General features: G+C 55.0%; 1 protein-coding gene across 1 annotated transcript in view; it reads left to right on the top strand.

The window, feature by feature from the left end:
- Positions 1–13,262, top strand: part of timm17b (translocase of inner mitochondrial membrane 17 homolog B (yeast)) — a 56,742-nt gene that overhangs the window by 34,658 nt on the left and 8,822 nt on the right. Inside the window, exon 2 of the mRNA XM_070869173.1 lies at positions 12,930–13,029. Coding sequence (XP_070725274.1) covers positions 12,930–13,029 — 100 coding nt within the window. The remainder of the gene's footprint in view (positions 1–12,929; positions 13,030–13,262) is intronic.

Here is a 13,262-nt window from a genome sequence, read left to right as displayed (position 1 = left end):
CCATGTGTCACATAACTTCACTGCCCCCACGTGTCACGAAACATCACTCCCCCACATGTCACGTAACATCACTCTCCCCACGTGTCACATAACATCACTCTCCCACGTGTCACGTAACATCACTCCCCCCACGTGTCACGTAACATCACTCCCCCCACGTGTCACATAACATCACTCCCCCACATGTCACATAACATCACTCCCCGCCGCGCATGTCACGTAACATCATTCCCCCACGTGTCACGTAACATCACTCCCCCCACGTGTCACGTAACATCACTCCCCCCACGTGTCACGAAACATCACTCCCCCCACGTGTCACGTAACATCACTCCCCCACGTGTCACATAACATCGCTCCCCCACATCACGAAACATCACTCCCCCACGTGCCACGTAACGTCACTCCCCTCACGTATCACATAACTTCACTCCCCCACGCGTCACATAACGCCACTACCCCGCATGTCACGTAACATCACTCCCCCCACATGTCACATAACATCACTCCCCCATGTGTCACATAACATCACTCCCCCCCACATGTCACATAACATCACTCCCCCCCACGTGTCACATAACATCACTCCCCCCACGTGTCACATAACATCACTCCCCCATGTGTCACTTAACATCACTCCCCCACGTGTCACATAACAACACTCCCCCACATCACGTAACATCACTCCCCCACGTGTCACGTAACGTCACTCCTCCACGTGTCACATAACATCACTCCCTCCATGTGTCACGTAACATCACTCCCCCACGTGTCACGTAACGTCACTCCTCCACGTGTCACGTAACGTCACTCCTCCACGTGTCACGTAACATCACTCCCCCCACATGTCACATAACGTCACTCCCCCCACGTGTCACGTAACATCGCTCCCCCACTTGTCACGTAACATCACTCCCCCACGTGTCACGTAACATCACTCCCCCCACGTGTCACGTAACATCACTCCCCCCCCCCATGTGTCACATAACTTCACTTCCTCACGTGTCATAACATCACTCCCCCACGTGTCACGTAACGCCACTCGCTCCACGTGTCACGTAACATCACTCCCCCACGTGTCACGTAACATCACTCCCCCACGTGTCACGTAACGTCACTCCTCCACGTGTCACATAACATCACTCACCCCACGTGTCACGTAACATCACTCCCGCACGTGTCACATAACATCGCTCCCCCCACGTGTCACATAACATCACTCCCCCACGTGTCACATAACATCACTCCCCGCCGCACATGTCACGTAACATCACTCCCCCCACGTGTCACGTAACATCACTCCCCCCACGTGTCACGAAACATCACTCCCCCCACGTGTCATGTAACATCACTCCCCCACGTGTCACATAACATCGCTCCCCCACATCACGTAACATCACTCCCCCACGTGCCACGTAACATCACTCCCCTCACGTATCACATAACTTCACTCCCCCACGTGTCACATAACGCCACTACCCCGCATGTCACGTAACATCACTCCCCCCACATGTCACATAACATCACTCCCCCATGTGTCACATAACATCACTCCCCTCACGTGTCACAACATCACTCCCCCATGTGTCACATAACATCACTCCCCCACGTGTCACATAACAACACTCCCCCACATCACGTAACATCACTCCCCCACGTGTCACGTAACGTCACTCCTCCACGTGTCACATAACATCACTCACTCCATGTGTCACGTAACATCACTCCCCCACGTGTCACGTAACGTCACTCCTCCACGTGTCACGTAACATCACTCCCCCCATGTGTCACATAACTTCACTGCCCCCACGTGTCACGTAACATCACTCCCCCACGTGTCACATAACTTCACTGCCCCCACGTGTCACGTAACATCACTCTCCCACATGTCACATAACATCACTCTCCCCACGTGTCACATAACATCACTCTCCCCACGTGTCACGTAACATCACTCCCCCACGTGTCACATAACATCACTCCCCCACATGTCACATAACATCACTCCCCCACGTGTCATATAACATCACTCACTCACGTGTCACGTAACGTCACTCCTCCACGTGTCACGTAACATCACTCCCCCCACGTGTCACGTAACATCACTCCCCCCATGTGTCACGTAACATCACTCCCCCACATGTCACGTAACGTCACTCCTCCACGTGTCACATAACATCACTCCCCCCACGTGTCACATAACAACACTCCCCCATGTGTCACATAACATCACTCCCCTCACGTGTCACAACATCACTCCCCCCACGTGTCACATAACATCACTCCCCCATGTGTCACATAACATCACTCCCCCACGTGTCACATAACATCACTCCCCCACATCACGTAACATCACTCCCCCATGTGTCACGTAACGTCACTCCTCCACGTGTCACATAACATCACTCCCCCATGTGTCACGTAACGTCACTCCTCCACGTGTCACATAACATCACTCCCCCACGTGTCACGTAACGTCACTCCTCCACGTGTCATGTAACATCACTCCCCCCAAGTGTCACGTAACATCACTCCCCATGTGACACATAACGTCACTCCCCCCACGTGTCACATAACATCACTCCCCCATGTGTCACATAACATCACTCCCCCATGTGGCACGTAACATCACTCCCCCACGTGTCACATAACATCACTCCCCCATGTGTCACGTAACATCACTCCCCCATGTGTCACGTAACATCACTCCCCCACATGTCACGTAACGTCACTCCTCCACGTGTCATGTAACATCACTCCCCCCACGTGTCACATAACAACACTCCCCCATGTGTCACATAACATCACTCCCCTCACGTGTCACAACATCACTCCCCCCACGTGTCACATAACATCACTCCCCCATGTGTCACATAACATCACTCCCCCACGTGTCACATAACATCACTCCCCCCACGTGTCACATAACATCACTCCCCCATGTGTCACGTAACATCACTCCCCCATGTGTCACGTAACATCACTCCCCCACGTCACGTAACGTCACTCCTCCACGTGTCATGTAACATCACTCCCCCCACGTGTCACGTAACATCACTCCCCATGTGACACATAACATCACTCCCCCCACGTGTCACGTAACATCACTCCCCCACGTGTCACATAACATCGCTCCCCCACATCACGTAACATCACTCCCCCACGTGCCACGTAACGTCACTCACCCCACGTGTCACGTAACATCACTCCCCCCACGTGTCACGAAACATCACTCCCCCCACGTGTCATGTAACATCACTCCCCCACGTGTCACATAACATCGCTCCCCCACATCACGTAACATCACTCCCCCACGTGCCACGTAACGTCACTCCCCACACGTGTCACATAACATCACTGCCCCCACATGTCACGTAACGTCACTCCCCCCACGTGTCACATAACATCACTCTCCCACGTGTCACGTAACATCACTCCCCCCACATGTCACATAACGTCACTCCCCCCACGTGTCACGTAACATCGCTCCCCCACTTGTCACGTAACATCACTCCCCCACGTGTCACGTAACGTCACTCCCCCCACGTGTCACGTAACATCACTCCCCCACGTGTCACGTAACGCCACTCGCTCCACGTGTCCCATAACATCACTCCCCCACGTGTCACGTAACATCACTCCCCCACGTGTCACGTAACATCACTCCCCCACGTGTCACATAACGTCACTCCCCCACGTGTCACGTAACGTCACTCCCCCCACGTGTCACGTAACATCACTCCCCCCACGTGTCACGTAACGTCACTCCCCCATGTGTCACGTAACATCACTCCCCCACGTGTCACGTAACGTCACTCCTCCACGTGTCACATAACATCACTCCCCCACGTGTCACGTAACATCACTCCCCCCACGTGTCACGTAACGTCACTCCCCCATGTGTCACGTAACATCACTCCCCCACGTGTCACGTAACATCACTCCCCCACGTGTCACGTAACGTCACTCCTCCACGTGTCACATAACATCACTCCCCCCACGTGTCACATAACATCACTCCCCCACGTGTCACATAACATCACTCCCCGCCGCGCATGTCACGTAACATCACTCCCCCCACGTGTCACGTAACATCACTCCCCCCACGTGTCACGAAACATCACTCCCCCCACGTGTCATGTAACATCACTCCCCCACGTGTCACATAACTTCACTGCCCCCACGTGTCACGTAACATCACTCTCCCACATGTCACATAACATCACTCTCCCCACGTGTCACATAACATCACTCTCCCCACGTGTCACGTAACATCACTCCCCCACGTGTCACATAACATCACTCCCCCACATGTCACATAACATCACTCCCCCACGTGTCATATAACATCACTCACTCACGTGTCACGTAACGTCACTCCTCCACGTGTCACGTAACATCACTCCCCCCACGTGTCACGTAACATCACTCCCCCCATGTGTCACGTAACATCACTCCCCCACATGTCACGTAACGTCACTCCTCCACGTGTCACATAACATCACTCCCCCCACGTGTCACATAACAACACTCCCCCATGTGTCACATAACATCACTCCCCTCACGTGTCACAACATCACTCCCCCCACGTGTCACATAACATCACTCCCCCATGTGTCACATAACATCACTCCCCCACGTGTCACATAACATCACTCCCCCACATCACGTAACATCACTCCCCCATGTGTCACGTAACGTCACTCCTCCACGTGTCACATAACATCACTCCCCCATGTGTCACGTAACGTCACTCCTCCACGTGTCACATAACATCACTCCCCCACGTGTCACGTAACGTCACTCCTCCACGTGTCATGTAACATCACTCCCCCAAGTGTCACGTAACATCACTCCCCATGTGACACATAACGTCACTCCCCCCACGTGTCACATAACATCACTCCCCCATGTGTCACATAACATCACTCCCCCATGTGGCACGTAACATCACTCCCCCACGTGTCACATAACATCACTCCCCCATGTGTCACGTAACATCACTCCCCCATGTGTCACGTAACATCACTCCCCCACATGTCACGTAACGTCACTCCTCCACGTGTCATGTAACATCACTCCCCCCACGTGTCACATAACAACACTCCCCCATGTGTCACATAACATCACTCCCCTCACGTGTCACAACATCACTCCCCCCACGTGTCACATAACATCACTCCCCCATGTGTCACATAACATCACTCCCCCACGTGTCACATAACATCACTCCCCCCACGTGTCACATAACATCACTCCCCCATGTGTCACGTAACATCACTCCCCCATGTGTCACGTAACATCACTCCCCCACGTCACGTAACGTCACTCCTCCACGTGTCATGTAACATCACTCCCCCCACGTGTCACGTAACATCACTCCCCATGTGACACATAACATCACTCCCCCCACGTGTCACGTAACATCACTCCCCCACGTGTCACATAACATCGCTCCCCCACATCACGTAACATCACTCCCCCACGTGTCATGTAACGTCACTCACCCCACGTGTCACGTAACATCACTCCCCCCACGTGTCACGAAACATCACTCCCCCCACGTGTCATGTAACATCACTCCCCCACGTGTCACATAACATCGCTCCCCCACATCACGTAACATCACTCCCCCACGTGCCACGTAACGTCACTCCCCACACGTGTCACATAACATCACTGCCCCCACATGTCACGTAACGTCACTCCCCCCACGTGTCACATAACATCACTCTCCCACGTGTCACGTAACATCACTCCCCCCACATGTCACATAACGTCACTCCCCCCACGTGTCACGTAACATCGCTCCCCCACTTGTCACGTAACATCACTCCCCCACGTGTCACGTAACGTCACTCCCCCCACGTGTCACGTAACATCACTCCCCCACGTGTCACGTAACGCCACTCGCTCCACGTGTCCCATAACATCACTCCCCCACGTGTCACGTAACATCACTCCCCCACGTGTCACGTAACATCACTCCCCCACGTGTCACATAACGTCACTCCCCCCACGTGTCACGTAACATCACTCCCCCCACGTGTCACGTAACGTCACTCCCCCATGTGTCACGTAACATCACTCCCCCACGTGTCACGTAACGTCACTCCTCCACGTGTCACATAACATCACTCCCCCACGTGTCACGTAACATCACTCCCCCCACGTGTCACGTAACGTCACTCCCCCATGTGTCACGTAACATCACTCCCCCACGTGTCACGTAACATCACTCCCCCACGTGTCACGTAACGTCACTCCTCCACGTGTCACATAACATCACTCCCCCCACGTGTCACATAACATCACTCCCCCACGTGTCACATAACATCACTCCCCGCCGCGCATGTCACGTAACATCACTCCCCCCACGTGTCACGTAACATCACTCCCCCCACGTGTCACGAAACATCACTCCCCCCACGTGTCATGTAACATCACTCCCCCACGTGTCACATAACATCGCTCCCCCACATCACGTAACATCACTCCCCCACGTGCCACGTAACGTCACTCCCCTCACGTATCACATAACTTCACTCCCCCACGTGTCACAACGCCACTACCCCGCATGTCACGTAACATCACTCCCCCCACATGTCACATAACATCACTCCCCCATGTGTCACATAACATCACTCCCCCCCACATGTGACATAACATCACTCCCCCCCACGTGTCACATAACATCATTCCCCCCACGTGTCACATAACATCACTCCCCCATGTGTCACATAACATCACTCCCCCACGTGTCACATAACAACACTCCCCCACATCACGTAACATCACTCCCCCACGTGTCACGTAACGTCACTCCTCCACGTATCACATAACATCACTCCCTCCATGTGTCACGTAACATCACTCCCCCCATGTGTCACATAACTTCACTGCCCCCACGTGTCACGAAACATCACTCCCCCACATGTCACGTAACATCACTCTCCCCACGTGTCACATAACATCACTCTCCCACGTGTCACGTAACATCACTCCCCCCACATGTCACATAACGTCACTCCCCCCACGTGTCACGTAACATCACTCCCCCACGTGTCACGTAACATCACTCTCCCACGTGTCACGTAACATCACTCCCCCCACATGTCACATAACGTCACTCCCCCCACGTGTCACGTAACATCACTCTCCCCACGTGTCACGTAACATCACTCCCCCATGTGTCACATAACATCACTCCCCCCATGTGTCACGTAACATCACTCACTCACGTGTCACGTAACCTCACTCCTCCACGTGTCACGTAACATCACTCCCCCCACGTGTCACGTAACATCACTCCCCCCATGTGTCACGTAACATCACTCCCCCACGTCACGTAACTTCACTCCTCCACGTGTCACATAACATCACTCCCCCCACGTGTCACATAACATCACTCCCCCACGTGTCACGTAACATCACTCCCCCCATGTGTCACGTAACATCACTCCCCCACGTCACGTAACATCACTCCTCCACGTGTCACATAACATCACTCTCCCACGTGTCACGTAACATCACTCCCCCCACATGTCACATAACGTCACTCCCCCCACGTGTCACGTAACATCACTCTCCCCGCGTGTCACGTAACATCACTCCCCCCACGTCACGTAACTTCACTCCTCCACGTGTCACATAACATCACTCCCCCACATGTCACATAACATCACTCCCCCACGTGTCACATAACATCACTTCCCCACGTGTCACATAACATCACTCCACCACGTGCCACGTAACATCACTCTCCCCACGTGTCACGTAACATCACTCTCCCCACGTGTCACATAACATCACTCCCCCACGTGTCACATAACATCACTTCCCCACGTGTCACATAACATCACTCCACCACGTGTCACGTAACATCACTCCCCTCACGTGTCACATAACATCACTCCCCCACATCACATAACATCACTCCCCCACGTGTCACGTAACGTCACTACCCCCACGTGTCACGTAACGTCACTCCCCCATGTGTCACGTAACATCACTCCTCCACGTGTCACGTAACGTCACTCCTCCACGTGTCACATAACATCACTCCCCCACATCATGTAACATCACTCCCCATGTGACACATAACGTCACTCCCCCCACGTGTCACATAACATCACTGCCCCATGTGTCACATAACGCTACTACCCCGCATGTCACGTAACATCACTCCCCCCACGTGTCACGTAACATCACTCCCCCCACGTGTCACATAACATCACTGCCCCACGTGTCACATAACATCACGCCCCCCACGTGTCACATAACATCACTCCCCCACATCACGTAACATCACTCCCCCACATCACGTAACATCACTCCCCCACGTGTCACGTAACGTCACTACCCCCACGTGTCACATAACGTCACTCCCCCATGTGTCACGTAACATCACTCCTCCACGTGTCACGTAACGTCACTCCTCCACGTGTCACATAACATCACTCCCCCCACGTGTCACATAACATCACTTCCCCACGTGTCACATAACATCACTCCCCCACGTGTCACATAACATCACTCCCCCACGTGTCACATAACATCACTCACTCACGTGTCACGTAACGTCACTCCTCCACGTGTCACGTAACATCACTCCCCCCACGTGTCACGTAACATCACTACCCCACATGTCACGTAACGTCACTCCTCCACGTGTCACGTAACATCACTCCCCCCATGTGTCACGTAACATCACTACCCCACATGTCACGTAACGTCACTCCTCCACGTGTCACATAACAGCACTCCCCCCACGTGTCACATAACATCACTCCCCCACGTGTCACATAACTTCACTGCCCCCACATGTCACGTAACATCACTCCCCCACATGTCACATAACATCACTCTCCCCACGTGTCACGTAACATCACTCTCCCCACGTGTCACGTAACATCACTCCCCCACGTGTCACATAACATCACTCCACCACGTGTCACGTAACATCACTCCCCTCACGTGTCACATAACATCACTCCCCCACATCACGTAACATCACTCCCCATGTGACACATAACGTCACTCCCCCCACGTGTCACATAACATCACTGCCCCATGTGTCACATAACGCCACTACCCCGCATGTCACGTAACATCACTCCCCCCACGTGTCACATAACATCACTGCCCCACGTGTCACATAACATCACGCCCCCCCACGTGTCACATAACATCACTCCCCCATGTGTCACGTAACATCACTCCTCCACGTGTCACGTAACGTCACTCCTCCACGTGTCACATAACATCACTCCCCCCACGTGTCACGTAACATCACTCCCCCCATGTGTCACGTAACATCACTCCCCCACGTGTCACGTAACGTCAATCCTCCACGTGTCACATAACATCACTCCCCCCATGTGTCACGTAACATCACTCCCCCGCGTGTCACATAACATCACTCCCCCCACGTTTCACATAACATCACTCCCCCCACGTTTCACATAACATCACGCTCCCCACGTGTCACATAACATCACTCCCCCACATCACGTAACATCACTTCCCCATGTGTCACGTAACATCACTCCCCTCACGTGTCACGTCACTCCCCCCGCGTGTCACATAACATCGCTCCCCCACGTGTCACGTAACATCACTCCCTCTACGTGTCACGTAACATCACTCCCCCCACGTGTCACGTAACATCACTCCCCTACGTGTCACGTAACATCACTCCCCCCGCGTGTCACGTAACATCACTCCCCCCACGTGTCACGTAACATCACTCCCCCACGTGTCACGTAACATCACTCCCCCAACTGTCACGTAACATCACTCCCCCCACATGTCACATAACATCACTCCCCCCACAAGTGTCACATAACATCACTCCCCCCATATGTCACATAACATCACTCCTCCACGTGTCACGTAACGCCACTCCCTCAACGTGTCACGTAACATCACTCTCCCACGTGTCACGTAACGTCACCCCTGCACGTGTCACGTAACGTCACTCCCCCCACGTGTCACATAACATCACTCCCCCACGTGCCACATAACGCCACTACCCCGCATGTCACGTAACTTCACTCCCCCCACGTGTCACATAACGTCACTCCCCCACGTGTCACGTAACGTCACTCCTCCACGTGTCACGTAACATCACTCCCCCCATGTGTCACGTAACATCACTCCCCCACGTGTCACGTAACGTCACTCCTCCACGTTTCACATAACATCACTCCCCCCACGTGTCACGTAACATCACTCCGCCCTTGTGTCACGTAACATCACTCCCCCACATGTCACGTAACGTCACTCCTCCACGTGTCATGTCACATAACATCACTCCCGCCCCACGTGTCACATAACATCACTCCCCCCCACGTGTCACGTAACTTCTCTCCCCCCACTTGTCACATAACATCACTCCGCCCACGTGTCACGTAACGTCACTCCCCGCACGTGTCACATAACATCACTCCCCCACGTGTCACGTAACATCACTCCCCCACATCACGTAACATCACGTAACATCACTCCTCCACGTGTCACGTAACATCACTCCCCCACATCACGTAACATCACGTAACATCACTCCTCCACGTGTCACGTAACGTCACTCCCCAACGTGTCACGTAACATCACTCCCACGTAACATCACTCCCCCACGTGTCATGTAACGTCATATCCGCACGTGTCACGTAAAGTCACTTCCCCACGTCACGTAATGTCATTCCACCACGTCACGTAATGTCACTCCCCCCGCGTGTCACGTAACGTCACTCCCCCACGTCACATAACATCGCTCCCCCACGTGTCACGTAACATCGCTCCCCCACGTGTCACGTAACATCACTCCCCCTGCCTGTCACGTAACATCGCTCCCCCACGTGTCACGTAACATCACTCCCCCTGCCTGTCACGTAACATCACTCCCCCCACGTGTCACGTAACATCACTCCCTCCGCGTGTCATGTAACATCACTCCCTCCGCGTGTCACGTAACATCACTCCCTCCGCGTGTCATGTAACATCACTCCCTCCGCGTGTCACGTAACATCACTCCCTCCGCGTGTCACGTAACATCACTCCCCCCGCGTGTCATGTAACATCACTCCCTCCGCGTGTCACGTAACGTCACCCCCCCAGGTGTCACGTAACATCACTCCCCCACTTGTCACGTAACATCACTCCCCCACGTGTCACGTAACATCACTCCCCCTACATGTCACGTAACATCACTCCCCCCACATGTCACGTAACGTCACTCCCCCACATGTCACGTAACGTCACTCCACCACGTGTCACGTAACGTCACTCCCCCACGTGTCACGTAACATCACTCCCACGTAACATCACACCCCCACGTGTCATGTGATGTCATACCCGCACGTGTCACGTAAAGTCACTCCCCGATGTCACGTAATGTCACTCCACCACGTGTCACGTAACGTCACTCCCCCACATGTCACATAACATCACTCCCCCACGTGTCACGTAACATCACTCCCCCCACGTGTCACGTAACATCACTCCCCCACGTGTCACGTAAGGTCACTCCCCCACGTGTCACGTAACGTCACTCCACCACGTCATGTAATGTCACTCCCCCCAGCGTGTCAAGTAACATCACTCCCCCACGTGTCACGTAAAGTCACTCCCCCCACATGCCACATAACATCACTCCCCCCACGTGTCATGTAACGTCACTCCTCCACGTGTCACGTAACGTTATGGGACTTCACGCCGGCTGCCACTGCCGGTCAGTGTACGGGACTTGGTGCCCGATCGGGAGCGGGGCACAGAGTTTGGATCAGCTGAAGTTTCCCGGTGGACAGTTGGGGGAGGTGAGGCTATCATCACCGTTCTGTCGCCGGGGACGTTAATTGGTGACCCCTCCTAAAACTAACGGTCTCCTCTCTCTCCTCTCCCTCCCCCACTCTCTCTCTCCCTACCCCCTCTCTCCCCTCCCCCCCTCTCTCTTTCCCCTCCCCTTCTCCCTCTCTCCCTCCCCTCTCTCCCCTCCCCCACTCTCTCTCTCCCTACTCCCTCTCTCCCCTCCCCCCCTCTCTCTTTCCCCTCCCCTTCTCCCTCTCTCCCTCCCCCTCTCTCCCCTCCTCTCTCTCCCTCCCCCTCTCTCCCCTCCCCCTCTCTCCCCTCCCCCTCTCTCTCTCCCTCTCCCTCCCCCTCTCTCTCCCTCCCCTTCCCCTCTCTCTCCTTCCCCCTCTCTCTCCCTCCCCCTCTCTCTCCCTCCCCCTCTCTCTCCCTCCCCCTCTCTCTCCCTCCCCCTCTCTCTCCTTCCCCCTCTCTCTCCCTCCCCCTCTCTCCCCTCCCCCTCTCTCTCCCCTCTCTCTCCCCCTCCCCCTCTCTCTCTCTCTCTCTCTCTCCCCTCCCCTCTCTCCCTACCCCTCTCTCCCTACCCCCTCTCTCTCCCCTCCTCCTCTCCCTCTCTCTCCCCTCCTCCCCTCTCTCTCCCTCCCCTCTCTCCCCTCCCCCCCTCTCCTCTCTCCTTCTATCTCCCCCCCTCTCTCCCTCCCCCTCTCTCTCCCTCCCTTCCCCTCTCTCTCCTTGCCCCTCTCTCTCCCTCCCCCTCTCTCTCCCTCCCCTATCTCTCTCCCCTCTCCCTCCCCCTCCCCCCTCTCTCTCTCTCTCTCCCCTCCCCTCTCTCCCTACCCCCTCTCTCCCTACCCCCTCTCTCTCCCCTCCTCCTCTCCCTCTCTCTCCCCTCCTCCCTCTCTCTCCCTCCCCCTCTCTCCCCTCCCCCTCTCTCTCTCTCTCCTTCTATCTCCCCCCCCTCTCTCTCTCCCTCTCTCTCTCTCTCTCTCTCTCCCCCTCTCCCTCCACCTCTCCCTCCCCCTCTCTCTCTCTCTCTCCCTCCCCCTCTCTCTCCCTCCCTCTCTCTCTCCCTCCCCTCTCTCTCTCTCCCTCCCCCCCCTCTCCCCCGGTCTCCCTCCCTCCAGCCCGTGGCGGATAGTGGATGACTGTGGAGGTGCCTTCACCATGGGGGCGATCGGCGGAGGGATATTCCAGTCGATCAAAGGTTTCAGGAACTCCCCGGTCGTAAGTCGGGCCGTGCGATAGAGGGACGTTCATCTCCCCTTTAAATTATTATTTTCTGCCCTCCTGCAGTTTCTCTCTATTAAGATTCTGTGGTTTGGGGGGGGGGGGGGGAAATGGCACAGGCTTCCTGTGTGCATGCGGGGTGCAGGGCAGCATCCGGCTCTTCGACTACAAGCGGCATCACATCCGAGAGCCAATCCTGTCCCAACATGCACTTCTCTGCTACACACGGC

The sequence above is a fragment of the Pristiophorus japonicus genome, chromosome 32 (assembly GCF_044704955.1).
Source record: "Pristiophorus japonicus isolate sPriJap1 chromosome 32, sPriJap1.hap1, whole genome shotgun sequence".
In the NCBI taxonomy this organism is placed as follows: domain Eukaryota; kingdom Metazoa; phylum Chordata; class Chondrichthyes; family Pristiophoridae; genus Pristiophorus; species Pristiophorus japonicus.
This window is presented reverse-complemented; position numbering and strand designations above follow the sequence as displayed.